This window comes from Pezoporus flaviventris, unplaced genomic scaffold (genome assembly GCF_033815535.1).
Source record: "Pezoporus flaviventris isolate CSIRO_AGI_PZ_B2104156 unplaced genomic scaffold, CSIRO_AGI_Pfla_v1 ptg000041l, whole genome shotgun sequence".
Classification (NCBI taxonomy): Eukaryota; Metazoa; Chordata; class Aves; order Psittaciformes; family Psittacidae; genus Pezoporus; species Pezoporus flaviventris.
This window is the reverse complement of record NW_026892589.1, coordinates 3,406,008-3,432,235: the sequence shown is the minus strand read 5'-3', so window position 1 is coordinate 3,432,235 and position 26,228 is coordinate 3,406,008. Positions and strand designations below refer to the sequence as shown.

The following is a 26,228-nucleotide window of genomic DNA, read 5'->3' as shown; positions in this document are numbered from 1 at the left end:
GCTGCTCAAAGATCTCCCCTTCAGGAGCCTTCTCTTCTCCAGGCTGACCCAGCCCAGCTCTCTCAGCCTGTTCCAGCCCTCGCAGCATCTCTGTGACCTCTGGCCTCAAAGATTATTGATTATTATTGCGATCCGTAGTCACAATCTGGTGGTGTCTGCTTGGAACAAAAGGCTTTTCCTTTACCAGTTATGTGGAGGAATAAAATTTAGGACGTATCTCTCTGCACAGCCTTGTTAAAGCCCCTCATTCTATGGGGCTGGACTCTTGCATTTCCTACATGACTGCCTCCCACACATGTGTGTGCAGACATTGTCATCTGGGACTGTCTCATCATCTGTGTTTTATTCCAACTATAACTGATTTTCTGAGAGCACTCTCGCTATCCTCAGTGCGTTTGGGAAAGTTCTTTGTACAAAAGCAATGTAGCTGCTAAAGGATTGCACTAGAATGCACAAATACATTCCTGCTTTTTGTTAACTAAATGAAGAAATGCCTGTAGAATGAAGCTGAAGTGATCAATCCTGCAAGTGGGAGCACTGAGAACCCACCAGGGTCAAAATGTACTGGTGGCCTGGCCATGCCATTATAGAATAATCGGACATGGGAGGAGGAGGAAGGAATGCCACCCTCCAGGGTAAGTGCTTTGGGGCTGCTGGCTGGGGGTATGAGGCTCCAAAGGAAGTATTTCCATGTTCCATCCCCTTTTTCCTGTGACACACTCAGCCTGGCTGGGGGCATCCGTGCCTGGTGAGAGGCACAGGCGTGGCTGTGTAATCCCTCTTGTCGATGCAGTGTTCCTGCACCACCTCCCAGTGATGTCCAGCTGGGTATTCACTTAGCTCATGGTGAGTCACTGCAGAAATAGGAAAACACTGCTGGGTTTTGTGTCTTTGTTTTCATGGTGCTGAGGGGAACATTGTTTTGCCAGGGTGCTGAGCAGAACACAAGTACCGGAAATGGGATTTAGGAGAGGAATTCTTGCTGACTGCTTGCTGCTTTGCTCTATATCTCTGCCTTACTACCTGCAAGTAGTAGTAAGTGTTGTCCTTTTCCTGACCTGCTGCAGGTGCTTTGGTCCTGCCAGTAAATGCTTCCAAGCAAGTTCCTAAGGAGGAGTTTGGCCTCAGAGTCAGGAAGGGGGAAGTGAGCAAGGCAAAGCCCCTTCCTTTCAAATACAAAGCTGGTGGCAGGACTTTATCTCTGGTGGCTGCAAAGGGGAAGACATCAAAACATGGAAAATTATTCCTATGCTTTGAGAGAGCACAGTTAAATGCTCATGGAAGCTTTAAAGCTGTTGGAGAGGTGGCAAAACGTGGCACAGACATGCCTGTGGTGGCTGCCATGAAAGCAGCTGCACTGCTGTATAGCAAAGGAAGAAAGGAGTGGAAGAAAATCATGAAGAGAAATGGGAAGTTCAGATTGGATGTAGGGAGGAAGCTCTTCCCTGTGAGGGTGCTGAGGCGCTGGCACAGGGTGCCCAGAGAAGCTGTGGCTGCCCCATCCCTGGCAGTGTTCAAGGCCAGGTTGGACACAGGGGCTTGGAGCAAGCTGCTCTAGTGGAATGTGTCCCTGCCTGTGCCAGGGGACTGGAACTGGGTGATCTTAAGGTCCTTTCCATCCCATCCTGTAATTCTGTGACTTGAAGGTGCTTTAAAGGACTTGAGAAACAAAAAGACATGTGAAGTGTTACTGACCTGGTAGGAATTCAAGGTTGACCACTGGTCAGTAATGCTCTGGGGAAGCTCAAGAAATCCTCTGTGTAGTGTGTATTTGTTGAGAAAACAGATGACCTGGTCATTGCGTGCTCTGTTCTTCCATTCCTGTGGTAAATAGAGGTTAAACAGCTGAATCTAGAGGTAGGCATTTAAAAGCAGCAGACCACTTGTTATTCTCCCTTAGGGCTGCAGTGTGAATATTGCTGTGATAAAGACTTCCTTCTAGCCCCCGAAGAGATTTTGCACCAGGCAGGACATTGCAGCCAAACAGGGTTTCCAGGCAAAATAATGGGAAACCAGCAACAGCTCTTCTAAGATCTGGACTTAAAGGGCAGTTTTCCATGTTGGCCAGTGTGGGTTTATGGAAAGGTGAGTGCCATATGGACCTGAACCCATGCTCTAACTTATTTGGTGAGGTTGCAAGAGAGCTTGATGCCGTTTTGAGAAGATATTTACTTTGGCACCCCCGCAGCATTTGGATTGAGGAAGTGAACAGTACAAATCAACACTGTGTAGGCAGTGAGTCTGCAAAGAGTCTGAGGGACAGGTCTCAAAATCCAGCTGGTTGTTGGGACTGGTTGGTGAATAGGTATGTTATTAGCAGGGGCTGTCACAGGGGTTACGTGTTGTCCCTCTGCCAACTGCAACGTTCCTTGCACGATCAACTGAGCTGAAAGTGAGCATGTGGGACACTTGTCCAGTGTGTATATGGGGTGTGTATTCCTCAGACCTTACAATAAGAATCATGTTTAGGGTAGGCAGGTGATGGTGCCATTGTATTCATGCTTGGTGTGGTTCTAGTGCCCTTGTTCCTGCTCATCCAAGACCCATGAGGCTTAGAGGTAGTTTCAGTAACTGGGTAACACTGAAATTGTGTCTGTTGGAATAAGCACGTATTTGACAGTGTTTGGAATCACTTGCTGAGAGTTGGAGAGAGTTCTGCAGTGCTGGAAGACTTTAGACATCAAAATTGTCCGTCTTCTGAAGATAGGGTTAAGTATGAGAACTGTAGCACCTGGAGTAAGGACCGGTTGAGGGAAACCCCCCTGGCTGCTGGTGTGCAGATGTTTAACTCCTTCCTTCCTTCCTCGCTAATGGTTTAACTCCTTCCTTCCTCTACAGCCATGTAACCTCTTCAGTTCCTGCCACATGTGCAGAGATCTTACTGGAGAGCAGTTACGCAGCCCCAGAGACTGGGGGGTTCCCCATCCCTTTATGTGCAGCTTCCTCTGAAGTTGGCAGCTTCTCCTTCCTGGCTGAGGCACAATAGTGAGGCAGAGGAGTTGTGGCTGTGTTATCATTTAGAAGCAGCGTGGTGGAGTTGTGTTCTGACACCACAAAACACAATTACCTACCTCTCCCTACTGTACCACAACAAATAACTGCCATCAGTCTCAGCCTGCCATGGTAAGGCATTGGAGTTTTGCCATAATCTTGTTATTTAACTAAATTTATCTCATTTTCTTGCTATCCCTCTCTCTTTAGGGCGTGCCTTATTGCTGCCTACTCTGTTCTAGTCCTGCTCCAGCTCTGGGTGGTCATGCAGGAGGATTTTGCCCAAACTAATACTGATTTCCTCACATAAGGAAAGTCCTTCCCATTGTTAACTGTGACTTCCCTGGAGGGCTGGAGCTGGCAGTGGGACCTGGCAGCACACTGCTTTGGGTAAAAAGGCCAGATTGCAGCTTAATCAAACATCTTTCCAAACGGCATCAGGCAAATCCAAAGGCTCTGCTTTGGAGAATTGAAATGAGGAACGTGCTTTTAAAATGCTGACATTGTGTTGTTACTGATGCTAAAGCAGCTCTTTTAACGTCTTAAAACCATGAGGCATCAGTTTCCCGTTTTGGTACAAAAAGAGGAAATTCCTTCATGTAACAGGGTATGTTAAAGAACTGCTCTATCTGAGAGATTCAGATATTGTCTCTTTCCCTTCCTGTTGCTTCCTCCAAAAGTACATTAGGAATTGTGTGTATTTCATGTCTGGCCTCTCATGAGCCATACTCTTTGAGCTCGTCTCTTTATTTTGGGGGGTGGTAAGTAAAACCTTTATTATATCCAGTTGTTTTTATCCATTCTAAATCAGCTGTATCGTAAAGCCCCTCAGTGGCTCGGCTATTTAATCCCAGTTACAGAAGAATTCTATTTCTGTGTCTGTAAAGCCTTTGTTGCTGTGATAGGATCAGTCTGACAAGATTACGGCGCATATAAAATGATCGGTGATGTAAGGCTGTAGATGATCCTTCTGTTGTGGTTTTGACTTCTCCTTCTTGTGGTATGGAGGTTCACTTGTGAAGATCAGAAATAAAGGATATGAAACAGGCAGCAGTTTGCTTTAACACACTAGCGAGATTCTTAATTGTATTTTCCTAACACAACCTTTTATGTGAGTATTACAGAATAAAACTGCTGTGGTTGGACTTTGCAGCTCTGTTAAGAAGCAGGTACTCCGGTGTTACACAGTCTTAGCCTGTGGAATGTCAGGTTCTGGCTCTCTTACGGTATTTCATGGACTTTCTCATGCAGGAGGATTTAGTCACACATCTGGCAGAAAGCAGCTTTGTGGAAGAGGGCTTATGCATGCAGTGGTTTGTGTGAGCTGCTGGAAGAAGATGCAGCTGAGGAGCAAGAGCTGGTAAGGCAGGTAATGTTGTTATTGCAGGATGCAGCTCTGGGACACAAGGAGGGATCCTCCTTTGAGGAGGCTTTTGAGCTGTGTGGTCTGGTGTGTATCAGTGAGCTATGGGAGGCTTAGAGAGGTCAGGGCTGGCCTATCTAAGGGCGACAAAGCATCTGTCAATTCATCTCGAGCCACTGAAGCCTCTCACTAACCTGAGTGTGGATCCCAGGCATCCCAAGTGGAAGGGATCTGTCCCTCTGCCTCTTGCTGCTACATATTCAAGAGTGACAATTGGCCAGCAATCAAGCATTTTCTGGTCAAAGCTTCCAACATAGCAAGAGGAAAAAGAATCAAGCCCAGAGTGAGTCAGTGTTGAGATCAAAGGAGGGTGGATGCCCTAAGAGACAAGGCAGTGAGCTGCACAGATGAGGATCTCCAACTAACTGATCCCTTACCCTTATTTTCTTAGAAGCCTTTTACTTTTTCTTCTTCTTTCTTACAAATGTCCCTTTTTTTCCCTGTGAGGTGGTGCAGGAGGTAAATGTCCAAGTGAATTGTCATAGCTCATCCCCCATTGAATGGTGAGTGAGCTGTAAAGCAAAGGGTTAACTGACTATTGGCTCTGACCCACTCAGAGCAATTGCTGGCCGGAGCCATGGCTTCTGCTGAGACAAAACAGTTTCCTCCCAAGCTTTAGCTGCTCTGTCCTCGTGTTCAGCTTGTGCATCAGGGTTGTTACATGTGTACAGTGCAGATGTTAGCAAGGATACAGCGGTCCTCTAATTAAACAACACGGGGCTTAAGTTGTCTTCACTATAAGACGATAGGCAGCACAACTGATACGAGGCAATAATAGATAAGAAGTGGCTTACCATGCTGAGGGACATCTGCTCCTCCTTCATGTGGATTCAGCTCCCTGGAGTGTGGTGGATGATAACATGAAGGGAGCTCGTGTTGATGCTGTAGGAGCTGCCTGGATTCTCAGGGGAAGGTGGGGTCAGTGCTTCAGTCTCCTCATACCACTAACAGGAAGTAGCAACATCCATATTTTTACCAATAAACTTTTCTGTGTTAAATAGGAAGCAGAAGTGACTTTATTTATTGAGCTTCACAGCAAGTAAGTGCTGTGAGGGTATAGTAAGACAAAGAGCCCTGAGGCCTTTGCATATGTTTCTGCTGTGCAGTCGTCTCTAAGGAAGAGCGTGACTCAGTTACACTGACTTGAAATACTCGCAAGGAAATGATTTCTCTTGCAGCAGAAGGGCTTGGCACTGTACTCTGGAGCTGCCCTGCTTTTCCTAGGCAACAAACGGCTAGTAAATTGTTCCGACTTCCCCATAACATCTCCTGAAAGCAGGACAGGCGCTGGGATGTGCTGAGCTGCAGAGCTCGCTCCTGCGGTGCTGAACTGGCAATCAGGCACTGAAGGCAGTGATTTCGCTGTCTGTATCTCTCACCTCTGAGATGTGTGGCCAAATGCCAAACCAGCTGCGCTTTCCAGGCAGCTTCCAGCTTTTGTTCCTCCTGGGTAGGTGAGTCTGGCCTTGAAGAAGCCAAATGCACACATGTTCATGCTTCAGCACTTGAAAAGGAGCAGTTTCTTATCAGCCGCAATGGAGTGGGGAGATAAATCCTCTGGAGGTGAAGCTACATGGCATGTAAGCACTTGGAAGGGAAAATGCCATGGTTGGTGCTGGTACAACTCCAGCATACTTGACTAATATCTTGGCTTTGGGACTGCAGGCGCCTGTACAGCTTGTGTTGAGGAAGGGTAGGCATCTACTTCATTTCCATGGTTTTTCATGGATTTGTCTTCTGTGTGGGCACCTCATGTAGTTCCTGGCTTTCCAGGAGAGAGGAGTGCTGCTGCTTGTCTTGACAGATAAATGCTGCCCTCCTCCTGCAGCCTTCTTCATCCTCACTGCAGCCTCAGAGAGCTGGCAGCTTGAGCCAGCATGGGGATCCTGCACTGGGACAGGTCAGGAGGTCTGGGAAAGCATCTTTGATCCTGTTGGGATCTGCCTTCTTCCATGGCCTTCCAGCATTGCTGGGTGCCTGGTTCAGTTTCCTTTTAACTGAAAGCTTGAGCTCTGTGAGTTAGGGTAATTGGGTACAAATACAGTCAAGAGGGATAGTGTTAGGAACAGAGGTGGTGTGATGAATGCAAAGCCTGAGGAGAAAAGGCTCTGATAAGTGGCGCAGCAATGATGGTGATGAGGGACTGAAGCCAGGTCACTCTCAGCCTGCTCCATGCCCTTTCCCTGCTTGCAGAGGGGTTCAAGCCTCCCAGTGAGACCTTAGTGCTGCTTACGCATCCATATGGACTCTCACAGCAAACTTCGGAAGCATTTGCTCAGCTCTAGGGAGCCACATCTGCCTTGGACAGCCTGCCCTCTTGGAAGTGTGTCCAGCTCCAATAGGAAAAGACAGTGCTCCTGTGAAAGAACAGCTGGCAAGTGTGTTCCCTAACAGGGTTCATGAAGAAGAAATTATGACTATAAGGGTAGGGGTAAATGCAAGACGGTTCTTACGAACAAGGCTGAAAGGACAAAGTTGGTACCAGATTATATTTAATGAAGAAGGGCCACAGAGATGCTATGAGGGCTGGAGCAGCTCTGCTCTGGAGCCAGGCTGAGAGAGCTGGGCTGGGTCAGCCTGGAGAAGAGAAGGCTCCTGAAGGGGAGATCTTTGAGCAGCTCCAGTGCCTAAAGGGGCTGCAGGAAACCTGGAGAGGGGCTTTGGACAAGGGATGTAGGGACAGGCCAAGGGGAATGGCTTTAACCTGCCAGAGGGGAGACTGAGATGAGCTCTTAGGCAGAAGCTCTTCCCTGTGAGGGTGCTGAGGCGCTGGCACAGGGTGCCCAGAGAAGCTGCTGATGTCAGTCTGAATGACAGATTGAACTATAAGGATATTTTTGCTGCATTATGTCACTTGCTCTGCCTTCCACACAGCTTGCAGAGTTCTGTTATCACAGGTATGCATGCTAAAATAGCATTATCCTGGCAGGATGGCAACGAGCAGCTCCATCAAGACCTTCCTCAGCCTTGTAGGAGAAAGCCCTGGTGAGTCCAGTAAAGGCACATGGCTTTGGAGACAGGCGAGGTAATTAGAAGCATCTCAGTCTGTTTCAGTGTAATGCCATAAAAAGCGTGTGCTATCTAGAAAGCAGAACATCTGGCAAACAGGCTAATGAGAGCCAGACTGGGAGAGCTCGGAGGCAAATGGGAGAGCTACCCTGTAGAGTTTGTTTATAACTCTTTGAATCTCTAGGAGGTTACTAGTTTGGATTAAAAAATACATATATATTATCGATTAAAACAAATGCAGACCCCAAAGAGCAAACAATGAGAGTCTGAATTGACTTAGTTTGACATGTAATAGCCTGGCTGGGAGGGTGGTGTGTTCCTGGAAATGTTTTCTGTCCCTTCTTCTGCTTCCAGCTCTGTTCTCGAGATCCCCCATGAGCATCTCTGAACCAGAGGAGTATATTTGCTCTCTGAGCCAAAGGAGACTTTTCCCTTCCCTTAAGCAGGGAATTTGTTTCGCAAAGGGAGAAGTTTGGGCTCTACAAAGTTTCTGCTCCTGCTCTTTTTCTTTCTCTTTTCTTGTTTTTTTGTTGGTTTTTTTTTGTGGTTTTGTTTTTTATTGTAATGATGACATATGGAAACTATTTACACAGGAGCATGCTCTGCTGCACTGAATGGGAATGTTGGAGTCCCGGCAGTATCGTTCCGGATGCCTTGTGTAAGCAGCCAGCTGGTTTTGCTTTTCCTTCCCCCCCCCCCCCCCCCCCTTTCTTTCCCTCTCTCCCTTTTCAGGGAACGCCTGGGATAAGTTACACCAGTGTGGAAAGAAGCTTTGCCATCTGTGAGCAGCTCAGTTCGTTTACTTTGCCATGCCCCTTGTACTGTGAGCTCCACAAATATCTGTTTCCTTTGCTTGCGGGGGGCAGGGGGGAGGCTCCTCGCTGTGAGCAGTCAGCACTTGGACTCCTTTCCCCATAGCTGTTCACGTTCACTGGTGAGCAAGTTCTTGCTCTATTCCAAAAGAAGAGAGCGTGGCACACGAAACCTGGCTTCCCCACCACGGTCATGCTTAAAAGCTCTTTGTCCCGCAGCTAAGCCTTCCAACAACTTGCACTTAGAAACATCCTGCTGCTTAGACAGCGATAGGGAAACGATTTAACTGAAGTCTGAGCCACCTTCCTCAGAGGGGAGGGGAGAAAACGTTTAGTTCTGCAGAGAGCAGAGGAAAACCTTCTGTGCTTTCTGTAGCTTCTTCAGGAGAAAGCTCTGCAGCTCTCCCCTTGAAGGAGCTGTGAACTGAGGATCGGCGTTCGGAGGGGTGGGAGGGAGGAACTTCACATCTGACTTGTCTCCCTGGCCCCGTCCCTGAAGCCAAGCGTGCCTGCTTCCCGATGTGGGAGCTGCCATGCAGTGGAGAGAGCAGCCTGCCATCTACTTCGAGGATTACGGGAGTCCTGTGGAGAGATCCTCCTATCTCATTGAGCTCCATACTAATGGTAAATGCCGTCGGGGATGTTCTGCAGCACGAGCGGAGTGGAGTTGGAGGTTGCATTAGTCTGTGTCATTGTTATCATGGGAGCAGCTGAGGAAATTAGCTAGCTGGAGGGCTGCCAAACAAACAGGCAGAGGGTTGCTTTTCAAATGTATTATTATTTTTATTATTATTTATTATCCAGATGATGCTCTTGCCTCAGGGATGCTCGATCAACCTTCTGGTACCTGATGGGGAAGGAGCTGAGCCACAAAATGCAGCTCCCCACTTCACCAGTACATTTTCTGTGCCTAGAAAGATGATGCCTGGTTGAGACAGGAGGAAAACATCTTGGGTTTCTGGAGTTATTTTTTGTTGCTGATTTGCATCTCTGAGTGCTGTTTTGTATTCACAACCTTGATCTCATGGGACATCTCTTCTGTTTCAGCTGTGAGTCCTCTGTGTGAAGTGCAGAGAGGGGGCCTGGGGTTTTGTTGGGGTGTCTCTTTTCCTAGTGTTGATCCTTTTCAAAGAGAGGTTGGTCTTTGTGAAAAAGGGTAAAGGTGTTTTTGGCATCTTTTGATTTAATGCTTAATTTGTTTAATGCCACAAACCTTCACTGATTTGACCACAGCATGCTTTGGTGTTCTACTGTAATGCTGCAATAACATGGTAATATTGTAAGGACCTGCTTAATATGTCCCTCCTCCCTAAAATTGCTGGTGCAGCCAAGGTGTGGATTCTGTGCTATTTCAGTGTCTCCTGAATCCCCCCCTTGCAGTTCTGATCCAACCCTGGGGCAAGAGCACAAGAGGGACGTGGAGCTGTTGGAGCGAGGCCAGAGGAGGTCATGGAGATGCTGCGAGGGCTGGAGCAGCTCTGCTCTGGAGCCAGGCAGAGAGAGCTGGGCTGGGGCAGCCTGGAGAAGAGAAGGCTCCTGAAGGGGAGACCTGAGAGCAGCTCCAGTGCCTAAAGGGGCTGCAGGAAACTGGAGAGGGGCTTGGGATAAGGGATGTAGGGACAGGCCAAGGGGAATGGCTTGAACCTGCCAGAGGGGAGACTGAGATGAGCTCTTAGGCAGAAGCTCTTCCCTGTGAGGGTGCTGAGGCGCTGGCACAGGGTGCCCAGAGAAGCTGTGGCTGCCCCATCCCTGGCAGTGTTCAAGGCCAGGTTGGACACAGGGCCTTGGAGCAAACTGCTCCAGTGGAAGGTGTCCCTGCCCATGGCAGAGATTGGAGCTGGGTGAGCTTTAAGGTCCCTTCCAACCCAAACCAGTCTGGTATTCTACGATTCTGTGACAGAAGGAGCACTGAAAATGCAGAAGGGTTTTTGCTGTCAGGCTGCAGTCTGTCTCCTTGAAAGGCACACGTGGTAAAAGCCTCATAAATACTAATATTTCAGAACTCTTTAGAGCTCACAATATAATGCATGTTGCTGTCGTCTTTGAATTACAAAGCAAACAAACCCAGAAGATTCCAGTCCTGGACATAAATAAAAAGCTCCGTCATTCACTTTGTTCAAGCAATGTGATCATTCAAGGTGTGAAAGGGATGTGGGCGAGGAATCAGCCTCATTCAAACACTTGTCCAGATTTTGAGTGGTATTTTAAGCTTCTGAGGGAAGCGAGGAAGAGAAATAGGCTTCATGCTGCAGGATTCTCAGCAATCTGAGCATGCAATCTGGAAAGGCTTCACAAATCCCAGAGAAATGTTTTCTTCCCTTGATTTGAGGGTGGAAAAGGCAGCTGGGGCTCCACATTGGTGAAGGGGTTTCTGCTTGCTTCCCACTCCCTGCCTCTGTGCCAGGAGCACAGTGGTGCTGTTTCTCTTGGTGGGGGTAGATCTTTTTGGCATTGGCATTTTATCCCCTCCGGAGGGTGTTCTAAAGGGACTGAATCACTGATTCAATCAGGATTATTTTGTCCTAGCAAAGAGATGCAGCAAATCTTCAGCGTGCTGTCACGAGAGAGGCAAAGAACCTCATTGTCATTTTGCTCCCACCCTCAGGTAACTTCTCACAGCACAGAGAGAACAAGCTACCACATCACAGCTTCTGTGCTCGTGAAAAGCAGGAAATCAGCACTCCTGCACTGGCAAGATCCATTTTACATGGGCTGTCTTTGGGAACATGAGACACTGGAGGAGGGAAGTCTCTTCTGAGAGCAAGAACTGTGTGCTTTGGGTAGTGATTGAAACTCTGGAGCACTGAGTGCATGAGCAGCTCCACCACAGCCTTCATGCTTGATCCTAAGCAGATCTCACTGAGGTATATTCTTTGTCAAAGGTGCAACATCCAAATCCCAATCCCAGAAGCAGCAAGCAGGTGACGTTCCCTTTTTGAGCAGTAATTGTCTTCATGCCTGGGTTTCACGTGTTTTCATTCCTTTAATGAAATCTTTAGTTATGAAATCTGGTGCTAGTGTTCAGTAAAGCAGGTGTTGGTAGGGTTTTCGTGGTGAGACCTGAAAGTTCCAACATCAATCTGTTGGATAGGAAGAGAAATAGGAAGAGAAATATGAAGAGAAACTCTTGCTGTTTGTTTCCATCAGAGGGGTATTGGTGTTAAAGAAGATGCTGTCTCTTTTGCTGATCTTCTGGGAGCATTCTTGAGCTGAAATGCAGGGTTTGAGTGTGTCCCTTAAGCTCTTACATGCAAAGAATCAGTTTGCCTATGTACAGGCTGGTGGTGTCCTGAGTACTCTGCCACCTCTTGATGTTTGTCTCTGGTCCTGGTGCCTGCCTTGTTTCATGCCTCCTGATCAATCTCAGCTTGCTTAATTGTGAATCAATGTGTCTCTTATTCTACTGCTGCAGATGGAGGTAGCTATGATGTTATTAATGACGCATCCAGCCCTGCTGCGGGGGACTGCTGCGCGCAGCAAAGCTCTGCCCGACACAACTGGGAAATGAACTACCAAGAGGCAGCAATCTACCTCCAGGTGAGCCCTGCTGTTGGGGTGCTGTGTGAAAAATGGACTGCTCAAACTCTGGTAGTGCTTTGATAGAAGAAACATTGAGCTTCCATGTTGAGGTTAATGGATTAGCTCCTTGTGAAGGAATCTGCTTGAAGAAGAGAAGCTGCATGGAGACCTCAGAGCAGCTTCCAGTATCTGAAGGGGAGCTACAAGGATGCTGGAGAGGGACTCTTCATCAGGCACTGTAGTGATAGGACAGGGGGTGATGGGTTCAAACTGAAACAGGAGAAGTTCAGGTTAGATATAAGGAAGAAGTTCTTTGCTGTGAGGGTGGTGAGGCAGGTTGCCCAAAGAAGTGGTAAATGCTCCTAGCCATGGCAGGGGGTTGGAATTGGATGCTCTTAGGGTTGTTTCCAACCCAAACCATTCTGTGGTTCTATGATTCTAAGAATGGGGCAGTGCTGGAAGCACCTTCACATGACCTCTGGCAAGTCATTTGGGAGCAACTGAAGAAGCTACCCATCCCCTCCCATCTCTTCTAGTGTCAAGGACTGTAGTAGTTGAGGGATTCAGTGTGTGTTCAGTTCTGCCACCTTGCCATGGAGATGTCTGTAACTTGTCACAGATTGTCCTGTCATCTCTCCAGTCATCCCAGCGTGAATGGTCAGTGCCCTCCTGGAGACATCTCCTGTTCTGGAAGTGCAGGTCCTGTTCTGGAAGTGCAGGGCCTATTCCTGCCTTGGCTGCAGGTTGGGTGGGTGGCCCTGGGGTGTTTGTTTAGCATCATTCAAGCCCTGGAAGTCGTGTAAGACACAAGAGCAACACTGACAACGCACTGGTAGCTCGAGGCCCTCCCAGCCTTTTGTTTAAACTCATGATTATTGGAGCTGCTCTGCAAAGTGTCATTGAGTTGCTGCAGTGGCTGATGGTAATGTACACAGCAGGCTTGGCCCTTCACATGCACATTATTCTTGCTGCTGCCTTGACCAGTGGTCATAATGACAGTGCCCTTGAACTGAAGCAGGCAGAACTTAAAGAGCATGCAGCTTGTTTATTTGAACCAGTAGCTGCAGGCAAGAGTGTCTTATCTGAATAAGAGCTCTCTGCTGTCCAGCAATGTTTTGAATTGCTTGGCTACCGAGAGGCAGAATTGAGCCTGGTTTTCATCCTGCAAGTGTGTTTTGTCAAGCGTGAATGAGGATGCCCTGCTGCTGGGAGCTGCAGCTCTCTTGGAGTGAGGGATATGGAGCTCGCTGCTGGGTTCTGTCCTGCTCACAAGCTGGCTGCCTGACCTGGCAGCGCTCCTTTGTTCTTCAGCAGAAAGCAAGATGAGTAAATGAGAAATGTTTGAAACCCTCTTCTGAATTAGTCTCGAGAATGCTTCACTTCTTAGAAGAGAGCCTGTTTCCTGACCTTGTTACCCATTTGCAATCACAGTTACTCGCCTTTGATAGCAATAGCTTGCTGTCCTTACAGTAATTGCCTACCTGGAAAGATGTTAATTTAAAAACCCACAAACAAACCATTTTTTCTTGTGCATCTGAGTGACCCAGTGGAGCAAAAATGGTCTCTTACGATGGTTTCCAATTGGCTGCAAGATTCCCGTGAGTAACAAAGGCTCCCTTGCTTAAACCACTGACTCAAGAAAGAAGAGAAGCTATTGGAAGCTTCTGCATGAAAACCCTCGAAATTCTCCCCAAGCAAAGTTTCATCCTAGAGGTAAAGATAGCACTGGTGTAGCTGTGTAAAAATCAGTCGCAGGCAGATTGCTAAGATGGAGTACCTGACCTTTTCCTGTTAATTAAGCTTTCTAGTTAAGAGGGAGTGAGAAATATGCATTGAGGCTTGTTGATTTTACATGGAGTCTGTCTTCCCACATTCCTGAAGCAGAAAACACTGTGTGTGCTCCAGTGTTTTCTCCCAGACATTTTGCAAGGCCAAGATAAAGAGGAGCCACTGTGAGGCAGGTACCCTGGAGCTTATCTCTGTGTTTTTCCTGGTCTGTCTTGAGGAAGTTAATCAAAGCAGTGTGTAAACATGTGGAAGTGATGGCAAGTGCGTGCTGTGTTTATGCTGGGGTGTTGACCGAAGTTTCTTTGCCTGCCTCTATAAACTCTTTCAGCACTCTTCATTTTAAGGCTTTCTGAAGCAGGAGTTCGTGGATGTTAAGGAGTTTCATTACTGAAACGTGCTTATGAACGGAAGGGAGTGTCCTGTGTGTGTAGAGCTCATTCCTCGATAAATAGATCAATGCTAGGCTGTAACGTGGGGATAGTCTGATGGGAATTGTATCTAATCCTTCTAAAAGTCTGTATTCTTCATGTGGAAAGCTCTGTTACAATACCAAGAGTTGCTAATGCTGTTCTCTTCTTTATTCCTGCTGCCCTAGGAAGGAGAAAATAATGACAAGTTCTTCACTCACCCCAAAAACGCCAAAGCACTTGCTGCCTACCTCTTTGCACACAATCACCTTTTCTACCTAATGGAGCTGAGCACTGCACTGCTGCTCCTGTTGCTGTCTCTCTGCGAAGCACCGGCTGTTCCCATGCTCCGTCTTGGCATCTTTGTAAGTACTTTTGGGCACAATGAAGAAGTCTGCCTGTTCTGCAGTGCTGGGTGAGAGGAAGAAGAAGGCTAAGCATAGAGGAAGAAGGGAGCAGTAGCAGGAAGAAAGCCACCTGGCTTGTTCTGTAAATTGGTTGAAAGCAGAAAAGCCAGGCAGCAAAACATCCTTTTTTCATCTGATGGGCAGAGACCACAATGAAAGTATCATTTATTTCATCTTCTCCATTTGTGCAGATGAGGAGTGTGTGGTTTTCCCTTTTTCTTGTGATAACTCAAGAATCTGTGTGCTGTTAAAGTCATTTTCAGGGTTAGTGCCCTTAGCTCAGCACCATCACTGGTTCCTAGAATGCAAACAGATCTCAGCCTGGGACAGGTTGCTAAACCTCCTCCTGGCCTCTCCTCCCAGTGTTGTGAGCACTGTTTTTAACGTGTGAGTGACTTTAAGTTTTATGTCTAACATTCCCAAAACGCAGGCTGAGAGAAGGGGCACACAAAGTGGTGCGTGCTGTTGTCAGTCCACAACCGCTTCATGAGGTACCACTGGTCAGGCACAGTGCTAGGAGCTGCTGTTGCTGCTGGGAGAATCTACATCTGCTTTTGGGGCTGTTAATGGTACTCTAGGACATGCCAGGGGTGTAGAACAGCTGTGACAACCTGGGGTCAGAGTATTGCTCAAGATGAGGCATGGCTGCATAATTCAGTTGGGGTTTGAGCTGTGACTAAAGCTGAAGTTGTAAGAAAATTCTGTTGTCTTCTTTCTGCTGCATTTTGCATATTCCAACAGGGACGGGGTCCTTCAGCACTGCCCAAAGCAGTGCTCTCCTCCAGAGCTTGATAGGACCCTGTCTGTAGTTGTCCAGAAGGTCTGAATCAAGAGGAAACCTTTCCCTATGGAAATCCTCTCTGCCCAGCAGCTCTTCTTCCTGCATTACACTAGTCTTACTTCAGTCTCAATCTTCTGAAGGTGTTTCTGCTGAAGTTACTGGGGCCTTGCCCTTTTGTTTCAAATGTATCAATGCATTTTTGGATGTGTTCTTCAAGTCCAAAAGGGATGTGGATTTCAGGAAATTCTGAGCTCATACTGATCAGAGGACAATAATAAAAGCACAAAGCAAATCAGTGCTGTGTTAGCTCTGAGAGTGGCCTTGGGTTTTCCTGCCTGTGTCAGAGCTGTGCTTAGACTATTGTCAAACCCATGTGCTTCTTCAGAAAGGAAGGGCGGAAGCTTGGCCTCTTCTATGCTGCTGCTTTTAACCAGAAGCTTTGCTGCATTCTGACAGGTCCATGCAACCCTGGAGCTGTTTGCATTAATTGTGGTGGTCTTTGAACTCTCCATGAAGATGAGGTGGCTGGGCTTCCAAACCTTTATCAGGCACAAAAGGACTATGGTAAAGGTAAGCTGTGTGTTTGAATGTTAGTGTTTCTCCTTCAGCATCTTCAGGAACCAAAGAACCAGGTTAAATATTGGCCTGTGCTGTAGCAGAGATGACTTAGCCATGTGTCCCAGCTGCCAAGTGATTCATGTGAGGTCTCTTAAGCTCTCAGGGACAACTCCCATGCTTCAAGTGTCCAAAGAAATGGGTGGTCAGTGAGAGCTTTGCCTTTGCCAAAAGGAGACTGATCTGTGCCTCTCATTAACCCTTTCTTTGCAGACTTGTGTGCTCTTTGTACAGTTCATCGAGGCCATCGTGGTGCTGGTGCGCCAAACCTCGCACGTGCGCATCACCAGAGCTCTGCGCTGCATCTTCCTGGTGGACTGCCGCTACTGTGGGGCTGTCAGAAGGTGAGGGGGCAGCTGCCTGGGCTTTCTGCAGTCATGTCTGGGACTGACGGGGCAGGAAAAGCACCCTGATCCTGCAGGCATCTCAGGATGTGTCTTTAAGGGGCATTTCGGATCTTGTATCAGTCTTTTGTAATTGCGGCTGAAGTGTACCTGGTGTCTTGGCAATGCAGGGAAATTTCGTAGTTAGAAGATTTGGATGTGCTCATAGAACCATAGAATGGTTTGGGTTGAAAAGGACCTTAAGATCATCCACTTCCAGCCCCCTGCCATGGGCAGGGACACCTCACACTAGATCATGTCGCCTAAGATCTGTCCAACCTGGCCTTGAACACTGCCAGGGATGGGGCAGCCACAGCTTCTCTGGGCACCCTGTGCTCACCACCCTCACAGTAAAGAACTTCTTCCTTATATCTATCCTGAACTTCCCCTGTTTAAGTTTAAACCCATTACCCCTTGTCCTATTGCTTATGTGTACTGTCCTCAGCTGTGTAAACCACCTCAGAGAGCACACATGGCTGTATTGTTTCTGGCTCCCAGGTTTGTCTGTAAACTGCACAATGAATCACATAGCTTGTCTTTAGTCTGGAGCAGGAAAGTTGACAGGGTGACATGGGTATTGTTTGCAGTACCTGAGAGCTGCCTGCAAAGGACAGATAGGTAGCTTGGAAACAATCTTAGCTTTCTACTTCGGGTCCTTGGAGGGAGTGGGAAGGAAGTCCTCAAGTATGGTGTGTTGTCAGGGTTTTTTTCCTTGCCACCCTGGAAGAGAAAACATGCAAGTTTTACTTCATTGCTGTTCTACCTTGCAGAAATCTGCGACAGATCTTCCAGTCCCTCCCACCATTTATTGACATTCTTCTCCTCCTGCTTTTCTTCATGGTGATTTTTGCCATCCTGGGTGAGTTGTATTTATGGAATGTGAAGTCATGCTCTTATACCAGACACACAGCCTGGATGAATATATAGCTGATCAGACTCAAAGTCCTGCCAAGTTCTTCCATTTATCCCATTTCATTTGCAGTCATCTGGAAGGCAGAATTAAAGATCCAAACGATCTAGAAGCTGAGTATTTGATTTTGAGACAAAGGTCCTTTGATCTCTGCTAAAAGATAGCCTGTGCTCTGTTTGTTTGTGGTTCCATCAACTATTCCTCAGTCCTTGTAAGATTAGTCTACATTCCCACAAATACATATATCTGTAGTGTACCTGTTACAAGTCCTATACTCAAACCATCCCCAGAAAGTTTGCTTTCCAAACGGGTTGGTGCAATGCCAATGTCATGTATTGACAAATCTGTATGGAGGAGGCCTTCCAGATACTCTTCTCTTCATGGTTTCAAAGAGGGCTTACTCTTTGTATGACCTTCTTTTTGGGAACAGAGACTCACTAATGCGTGACATTAAACAGACTGGTTTTGTTTCTTCTTTCCCCCTTTCTTCTCTTCTCCTCTCCCTTCCCTGCTGCTTCTCCAGGTTTTTACTTGTTTTCTCCTAACCACTCGGACCCGGTGAGTATCCCTGATTCTTGCAGCTGAAACCTCAGTCCCATTTTAACAGGCTGAAGAATCAAACATTGTTGTGTAGACATAGCCTGTTCCTGGCAGGCCACGTACAAGCTGGTCAGAGGCTGCTTGGCAGTGTTACCCTGGTTTGCCCTCTGCTCGGAAGGAAGACAGTGCAGAGAACTTCCTTAAAGACAGGATGTCCCAAAGGGAACATTCATAGAGTTGTTCCTTGTTCTTGGTGCCTTAATTCAGTCAAATGAGCTGCCTGCCACTGTCCCCAGGGGAGGAAGGTGTCTGGGTGACAGCCTGTGGATGTCAGCGTCTTAACAGCCCCTACTTCCTGCTGCTGTGAGTCTGTAACTTGTTGGGAGTGACTACTCCAAATGGATGAGCTTTTAATTGGTTTAACTCTTCACATGCCATCTGTTAGAGACCTTTAAACCAGATCAGTGCTGAAGTACCCTTTCCCTAGGGAAGGCATCAGGGACTTGCAGAGCTGCCCGTATTGAAGGGAGGAGGGAGAGGGTTGTTTGTTTTGTGAATGAAATGTCACTGTGAAATTCTGCTTGCGTTTTGTCATGGGAGTGTTTTCTTTCAGTACTTCAATACCTTAGAGAACAGCCTCGTGAATCTCTTCGTGCTTTTGACCACTTCGAAGTAAGTTCATGCTTTCTTAGCTCAGGGTTTCACTTTGTCCTTAAGGAAACCTGGCAGAGCCATGAGGTTGTTTGCAGAAATGCTCCATCTCTTTTCCTCTGCGTGAGAGGGAGATTCCCTGGGTCAGCCTCATGGGAAGAGCTGGTATTTCATTTTGGCTTAGGACACTGTGACCTCAGATGCAGAGTTATCTCTGAGCAGCTCAGCCCATTTCATCGCTGTGAGGGCAATAAGGGGGGAAACGCCTTTACTAGGCCTTGCACCAGGAAAGGAAAGTTTCCCTTTGTGCTCCTTTGCCAGCCAACAGTTTGCTGTTGGGAAGTAACCTCCTATTCCTCCACTTCAGTTCACCTATCTACTAGGAAAGGGGGATAAGAGCAGCGGGTCAACATTGATCCACTGTGAAGGAGAGCTCTGAGGGTTAGGAATTTAGCAAAGGATGGAATAAATCTCAGGTTGTAACCCCCTCACACTGAGGGTGTGCTGCTGTTGTTGCTACATGTCAAAGCACAGCCCTTAGCCCTGTTCCAACCCCCTTTTGCCCATTTGATTTTTGGGATGTGCAAGGAATGTGCTTTTTGTATTGATGTTTTTCAGCGTGCTTCCACGTTCCTGCTGCTCGTTGCTAGGCACAAACCTGTGCCACGAGCAGCCCTGTTAGGCAGAAATGTGCAGCTCTTCATCTGTGAGATTACACACACCCCTGTGCCTCTTGCCTTTGTAGTGGGATGTGTAGCATGAGCTGTTTGGTGCTTAGATCTGTGTCTTTTTTTGATGCAGTTTCCCTGATGTGATGATGCCTTCTTACGCCCGGAACCCCTGGTCCTGTGTCTTCTTCATAGTGTATCTCTCCATTGAGCTCTACTTCATCATGAACTTGGTGAGTCCCCTGTTGAAGCACTTGCATTCTCTCTGCCTGACTTCAGAGCTCATTACCCAGCAGAGGCTTCCCCATTCCCAAAAGTCCTCTGTCATAACCTGAGCCCCTTTGGCAGAATACTCCTAGAAATGGCAGCTTTGCTACAGACAGGACTCTCTTAATGTTTAACCACAAGGAATTGAACTAAATCACACAAAATCGAAATGATATCTTTCAGCTTCTCTCACATTAATATCATGCTTGGAGTGACATACTCGGTTGCATGAAATTTATTGTCCTTTTCTGGCTTAATTATTTATCATAAAATGGCATTTTATGATCTGGCCTTGCCTAAAATACTGTCTAAATCAGTTTGAAGGAGATGGAATTACTAAGGATGGCAGGACTTGAGTGCTGACAACTGCAGTGTGAGAGTATGGCTGCTGTGCTGGCTCTGCTTCTTGCAGCATCTAGGGCAGGGCCAGGACCAGCTCAGGGCAGGATGTGAGTGGTGGAAAAGGGCTTGCCAAAGGAGTTGAGGAATTCTGCAACCCAAGGTGAGTGATTTGATGCTTGGTTTTCACCGCTGCTGTCCTAGATGGAGGGTTAGTTTTGACATGGGTTTGCCAAAGAAGGGTGAATCCAGAGAGAACCCTCAAAACCTGCTTTCCAGGAAGAAATCACGGCATTTTACCAGACCTTTTAATACTGTTCTGTTGGCACGTGTGAGGTTTAGCCTTAGCTCCTAGAGCCACTAGCAAGTGTATGGGAGGCCTGAAACATCTGGATCTCTTCCAGAAAGCGGATCAGTGTGTGTGCAGCGTGCTTGGTGATGATCCCTTTGTGGGATCCCTTATGGCCGACAGGCCCTCACTGACTGCGCTTGCCTCAGTCAGTGTCATAAATGCCTCCTGCAGGCATTGCCTCTCTAGGCTGGATACTGCCTCTTTGAAGAAGCAGTGCCTCGGGTAGCTGCAGAATATAAAGATCAAAACATGACTTTCTCTCTTGTCTTCTCTCTGCAGCTTCTGGCTGTTGTGTTTGACACCTTCAATGACATCGAGAAGAGGAAGTTCAAGTCCTTGCTGCTGCACAAGCGCACGGCCATCCAGCACGCGTACCGCTTGCTGATCACCAAGCAGGTACAGGGCTCTGCAGGCACTGGGGTGCAGCAGGAGGGAGGTCAGCAGCGTTCTAACACCACCAGCGCTCCAGAGAGTTTAAAAAGCATGTTCCAAAAGAGATGCTTGGGGTTTGTTGCCTGTAATCACACCAAAGGCTACCGGGGTTTTTCATTCATGTGACTTGTGTGTATCTGTTTCTGGAAGAAAACCAAAGCAGTCTGAAATTCAGTGTGAGATCATGGAAGTGATGGAAATGAGTGAAATCTGTTCTGGAGTGCACGCAGGCATCGATTTCTCTCTGATTCAGTGTGGGTCACTTGACTTGCCTCTCAAGCACCAGTACTGAGAGGAGGGGTGGGTCATACAGGTGAAGAACTGGTACAGTTGCTGAGTACTGCATGAGTAAATGATTCAGAAACAGAGCTAACACACATACAAACAGCTCTTTACGAGGACAGAGCACTTGGGGAGAGGGCTGATTTCTTGCTTAACCACGGAGCAGCAAAAGAAATAAGACCCAAAAATAACTAACCCACTTCTAGTAGATTAGTTCATGTTTAGGGCACATAGCTGATAGTCTTAAAGTAGTGCCAGTAATGGGATCTGTTAGGCTGCCTACTAATTTCCCACGAAGAGGGGTTGAACTCGCTTGCTTGAGGTGTCTGGTTGGACAATTTTCCCATGATAGGGCAATAGGGAAGAGTTCTGCATTTGCTGGGGGGGGGAGCTGATTGCCAGGAGAATTCCTGATCTCTGTGCTCTGGGATTAACTCAGCACGTTGAACTAATAGCTTAGGGTACTTCTGGGGCTTAGTTCTAATGGCATCTTACAGTGATGGAGAAATCAGAATCCAGAGTGAGAATTCAATCTGTTAGCCTCTGTGTGCTTCTGCCCGATGTCGCTGCTTCTGACAGCATTCCTTTGTTTCCAGAGGCCGTCTGGAATTTCCTTCAAGCACTTCGAAGGGCTGTTGCGGTTTTACAAGCCTCGGATGTGTGCCAGAGAGCGCTATCTCACTTTCAAAGCACTGAATCAAAGCAATACTCCTTTAGTCAGGTAGGATGGGGTCTTAGCGCTGCACCCAGAGCAGGGAGGTTGCTTTACTCTCTGAAGCTATAGGCTGTATTTTGGAAAGGATGGCTGGGTTTAGGGAGCAAGCATTGAGATGTGGGGATAGAGTTAAGCGATTGAAAGGCTTTGCCTGGAAAGCAGCTTGGAGGGGTGGGTACCCTGAGAGCTGAGGTTTTCCTTCAGAGGCGGTGGAGTTCCTGCGTGCCCTCTTGTGGATACAGCGCTCTGCTGGCAGCCTGTTCCCCACCTCCCCTGCCAGAGCAGAGCAAGGAACAGCATCAGAGCCTGCAAAGAGCATTTCTGCACACAGTGCAGCCTCACAGCATAACAAGTTTCTGTGCTTTACCAGCAGCTGGCTGCGTCCCCCAGGGCTTTGTTAATTAAGCTCTGGTTCTGGTGGTGCTTTCAGGACTGTTCTCCTCTGTGTTATGAAGCAGAGAATTACCATCCTGGTGGGTGGATGGGGGCAACCAACTCCAGCCAGCATGGAAGTAGAGGGAAATAGAGCAGGAGAACTTCTCGTCCTTTTCCTTTGTTCTGGCCACAGATAGGCTCCAAGTGAGTCTCCCGTGAAAGTGGTGCTGATGCTTCTCCTGATAATCAAGTGCCACAGAGAAGTATTGAAAAGGGCATAGGGAGAAAAACTGAGGTTTTAAATGCAGGCACCTAAGGACACCAGTACAAGTCTGAGAAGTTCGGAATCCTCTCTTCCAGACAGCTAAAAGCTGTTAGAGGCCTGACCCTGAGCACCTAGACAGGCATTCATGGTTTATGAGTTTCTTTGCCTTCATGGCCTTGTTCAAATTCCACTGTTACCTTGGAAAGAAAATGTGCAAAGATGATACAAAGGGACTGTACAAGGCATTAAGACAGTCCAAGGCTTTTTCATGAAGAGTAGTACAAACTCTATCTCAGTTTGCTATCTAAGCCTCAGGACTTCCCTCTCGGTGGTAGAGCTCTGGAGATGAGCAGGGTCAGAGTTTCCTCTAAGAACTGTAGCAGAAGAAAGTTGGCTTTGCCCCCTCTTGTGCATGTTGTCAGTTAGTAACCTTTGGCCAGGCTGGGAAGAGCTCAGTGTTGAGTTCTATCAGCTGTGGTTCAGCTCTAATAAGGAGTTAATAACTTCCAGGGACTCTGTGCTGCTGCTGCCTGCCAAGGAGAGTTAAGGATGTAACCAGCTCCAAGGCTCTGATCAGATGCTTCTTTCTGTTTTGCAGTCTGAAGGATTTTTACAATTTCTATGAAGTTGTTGGCTTAAAATGGAAGGTGAGTATTTACTGGGTGGAAAAGAAGGGAAGTGTGTGGGGGAGGCCGGTGAGTAAAAAGAAGGTGGGTAGGAAAGCAAGGCAATCTAAAAGCAGCAGATGATGGGGATAAGGTGGGTGTCCATCACTGCATGTTTCTGTATGGGTGTAGCATCGACTGCTTCTGACTGTGGCTGTTCTGCTTGCAGGCAAAACGAAATCGGGAGCACTGGTTTGATGACCTTCCAAGGACAGCATTCCTTATTTTTAAAGGTAACAGGCTGTGCTTTCACGACAGCATATGTTCAGCTAACAGGAAGGGCATTTCTGCACAATGACAAAGCCCTCTGAAGGGGTCTTCTCTTATGTCCCTGGTAAACCACTGAATGAAGGCCTGCTAACCTACTCTCTGTGTGTTGAGTCTCCAGGGAATGTAAATATTCCCTGTGCTCTGACCCTGGCTTCCTTAAAACAAGAGACTTCTTCGCAGAAGCAAACCCTGAGGTCATGGAGGCCTGTGTTCCTTTTTGAGCACAGAAGTTAGGTGGGGATTTATGAGTCCCAAATCCAGTACTTCATAGAGCTGCTCCATACCCCAGACAGCAACTCACTGCAGTGACTGTGGAGTGTGTTCACAAAACTTGGGCTTCCTACTTCCAAGATGTGGTTGCAGCGCTCATACAAGTCAAGTTGGGGTTGGAACTGGATGAGCTTTAAGGTGCCTTCCAACCCAAACCACTCTATGATTCTCTAAGTGCAGCTGCTCAGGAAGGGGAAAGAGGTGTGACAGATCAGCGTGATCTGTCTTGATAATGTGATTTATCTCTCAGGTGCCAGGTTTGCTGATTGAATGTAGCCATTCACAAATAAGAACTTATCTGCAGTTCTTTCTCAGCCTTGCATACTAGTGGGAGACAACACCATCATGATCCCAAGACACAGCTGCCCTGGGGGTCCTACATATGATGCACTCAACCCTGCTTGACAGCATGTGTGTTGTTCCAAACACAGACGGAGCTTCAGCAGCTGCATTTACCTCTGTCCACACCACAGAACTAGGATATAGAGGGGGTAAAAAAAGGCATCTTGGGGATTAAGGATAGTGAGTTCATTGCTGCTAAAATCCTAGAGGAAATTGGAACTTGGTCCCAAGAGGTGCAAGTTAATAATCTGCTAATCTGTATAGCTTCAGTGCTGAGCACTGGTATGAGAAATGTCTCTAAGAAGATGATAGAGGAATCTGTGTGAGGTCTGGAGGATCACATAAACATGTGTTTTGTCATACTTTCCTTCATGCAGGCATCAACATCCTTGTGAAGTCCCGCGTGTTCCAATACACTATGTGTAAGTAGAAGTAACAAACAGTCTCTGCTTGGCTCCCTTGGGGCTGGTATGCTGCTTCTGCCAGCTATTGCAAGGTCTTCAGTGTGGTGAGGCCTGGTTTTTGCTCTGAGCCATTGCCCAGGTACACTTTTGGTAGAGAGGGAGGGACCCTCGTGCTTGTACCAAGCACTACAGCAGCCTGGACTCAGCTCTCCCTGTGTTGAGTCTTCTAGGGAGGCTCATTGGTTCACTGCTTCGTAACACACTTGTGGGTCTGAGTCTGCAGGAGGCAGCTGCTTGTGCTCAGGTAGGTTGGTGGGATCTTTCACAAGCCTTGAGGGTTTTATCTTGCTGGGTAAGGAACTGCCTTGTCAGTCAAACACCTTCTTCTGTTTGTACTTAAGAAGGTGCAAGCATCCTTATTGCTGAAGGGATCCCTTGGCAACTGCAGGAATGATTCTGTGCTCCTCTTCTCTAGAAGAACACAGCTGTGTTCTGAAAGATCTGTTCCTGCTCAGTCATTTGGAGGTTTTGAATGTTGGAGGAGAAGGTTTTTTGTAAATTGGGATACTAAACTGAGGAGGTTGGGTGGAGTGAGGAGATCTGAGTGAAAAGGAGAGGTCCTGCACCTCCAGTTCTCAGGAGCTGAATGTTGGAGAGCAGCGATAGATCCAGCAAGGCTTTGTCCTGCACTGCTGGGACCTCAAAGGTCCTTGAGATCTTCTTCCAGAACCAGGAGGAAGCTGAAATACACAGGTAATAACATGGTAGAATGTAAGATAATTATTTGAGCTGATTCAGACCACTGGTTTTGTTTCCTTCTGAAGATAAAGGTACCACATCTGTTAAAGGCCTGGGAACACTCGGGATGGAAGAGTCTATAAGTGTGTTGGTTGCAAACAATGACCCTGCCACTTGTCCTCTATTGTGCTCTTTTTATTAGCCTAGGAAATGTATGACCTCTGCTCCAGCAGTGGTTTTGCTGTGAGTTTTTACTTTGTTTTCCAGATACTGTAGTGGCTGTGAATGGAATTTGGATTCTTGTTGAAACCTTCATGCTGCAAGGTAGGCAACCTCACAGCTTGTTTCTTGACTGTGATGCTGGGGTTTAAAAACCAGGGAAGGCCAGACAAAGCTCTTCTTGTGTCTTGCAGGAGGGAATTTCTTCTCCAGAAACGTCCCATGGAGCTACATAGTCTTCCTCACAAGTAAGTTGATGGTTCCAACAGAGGGATGCCATTTCATAAGGAGCTGGAAAGAGAACAGACAGCTCTGTTCCTATGTTCAGTTTGAAGTTAAAACTTAACCACAGGTGTACAGATTCCATCTAGAGTGGTGCTGTGCCCAGCAGGGATTGTCAGCATCCACACATGCCCATGTGAACTTTGCTGCAGCTCTGCAAAAGCTGCTTTCTTACTCTTCTGGCTTCAGCCCTGGGACCAGAACAGCCCCATTTGTTAGGCACAGTGTGCAGGGTGATGAGCTCCTCCAGAGCTGGAGCTGTGTGGAGTTGCTCACATTGCTCTGTGCTACACTGGCTGTTCCAGGAGGCATTACCAGCTCTGGTCTGCTGGAGATCTGCCACACAAAGCAAGGCAGTGCTGTTGGAGTGCAGAGTGCAAGGGGCTGAGGAGAACACTGAAAGGACTGGGTGAACTAATTGATGAGTTTTCTGATTGAATGCCATTTACATGGTACAAGCAATTGCTTATCTTCATGTGCTGGCTCAATGCACTGCTGTAGAACTCTCCAGTGATGTGAATTCACTTCCCCTCTCCTGCCAGCGTCTCTCGCTTGAGGAGAAGCAAAGTATAGCTCCATTGAATGAAAATAGCATGTAAAACTGCAAAAGGAGGTTCTTTGGAGAATCTAGGAGAGGTTACTCTAAAGAATAGCTCTAGTTCCCTGCCATTAGGCTTCAAAACACTTGTTAGGGAAGTTTGAAGGCAGAGGCACTCTGCAGTGCTTCTTTTAACAAGGATGTTGTCATCCAGCTCTTCACTTCTCTCCACCGCCCTCCTTGGAACCTGGAAAGAAGGATTTGGGAGTGACAAACGGGGTATCATCACGTTGTTATGGTGTTCTTTAACATACAGGGCCACAGGGTGCTGCCAAGACAGAGGGTGAAAGTAGAACAGCTCCTCTTTGAAAGCATCTCTCCCTGCAGGTCAAGGCTAGGCTATGGGATGTCAATATGTTCCACTGAGGTAGAAGGAAATGAACAGGCAGGACTGAATTCCCTGCACCACTTTCTGGCCTTTCCTACAGGAGCTTGTGCCTCAATGTTTATAGGATGTCAGCCAACTAAGTGGCTTGTAGACTGCTCTGGAGAGAAATCACCATGAATAC

At 47.4% G+C, this 26,228-nt stretch overlaps 1 protein-coding gene across 5 annotated transcripts in view; it reads left to right on the top strand.

The window, feature by feature from the left end:
* TPCN1 (two pore segment channel 1) overlaps positions 1-26,228 on the top strand; it is a 46,166-nt gene that overhangs the window by 8,613 nt on the left and 11,325 nt on the right. The window contains exons 1-17 of one of the 5 annotated variants that reach the window (XM_061465813.1): positions 7,288-7,399; positions 8,017-8,081; positions 11,648-11,772; positions 14,138-14,314; positions 15,594-15,707; positions 15,966-16,096; positions 16,906-16,994; positions 17,569-17,603; positions 18,199-18,257; positions 19,038-19,137; positions 20,142-20,258; positions 21,173-21,297; positions 22,530-22,578; positions 22,766-22,829; positions 23,856-23,900; positions 24,888-24,944; positions 25,034-25,087. In XM_061465813.1, coding sequence (XP_061321797.1) covers positions 7,314-7,399; positions 8,017-8,081; positions 11,648-11,772; positions 14,138-14,314; positions 15,594-15,707; positions 15,966-16,096; positions 16,906-16,994; positions 17,569-17,603; positions 18,199-18,257; positions 19,038-19,137; positions 20,142-20,258; positions 21,173-21,297; positions 22,530-22,578; positions 22,766-22,829; positions 23,856-23,900; positions 24,888-24,944; positions 25,034-25,087 — 1,492 coding nt within the window. In that variant the 5' untranslated portion in view covers positions 7,288-7,313. Of the gene's footprint in view, positions 1-7,287; positions 7,400-8,016; positions 8,082-8,183; positions 8,860-11,647; positions 11,773-14,137; positions 14,315-15,593; positions 15,708-15,965; positions 16,097-16,905; positions 16,995-17,568; positions 17,604-18,198; positions 18,258-19,037; positions 19,138-20,141; positions 20,259-21,172; positions 21,298-22,529; positions 22,579-22,765; positions 22,830-23,855; positions 23,901-24,887; positions 24,945-25,033; positions 25,088-26,228 lie in introns of those variants that run through there. The other 4 variants (XM_061465816.1, XM_061465817.1, XM_061465815.1 and 1 more) reach the window with 4 other exon arrangements.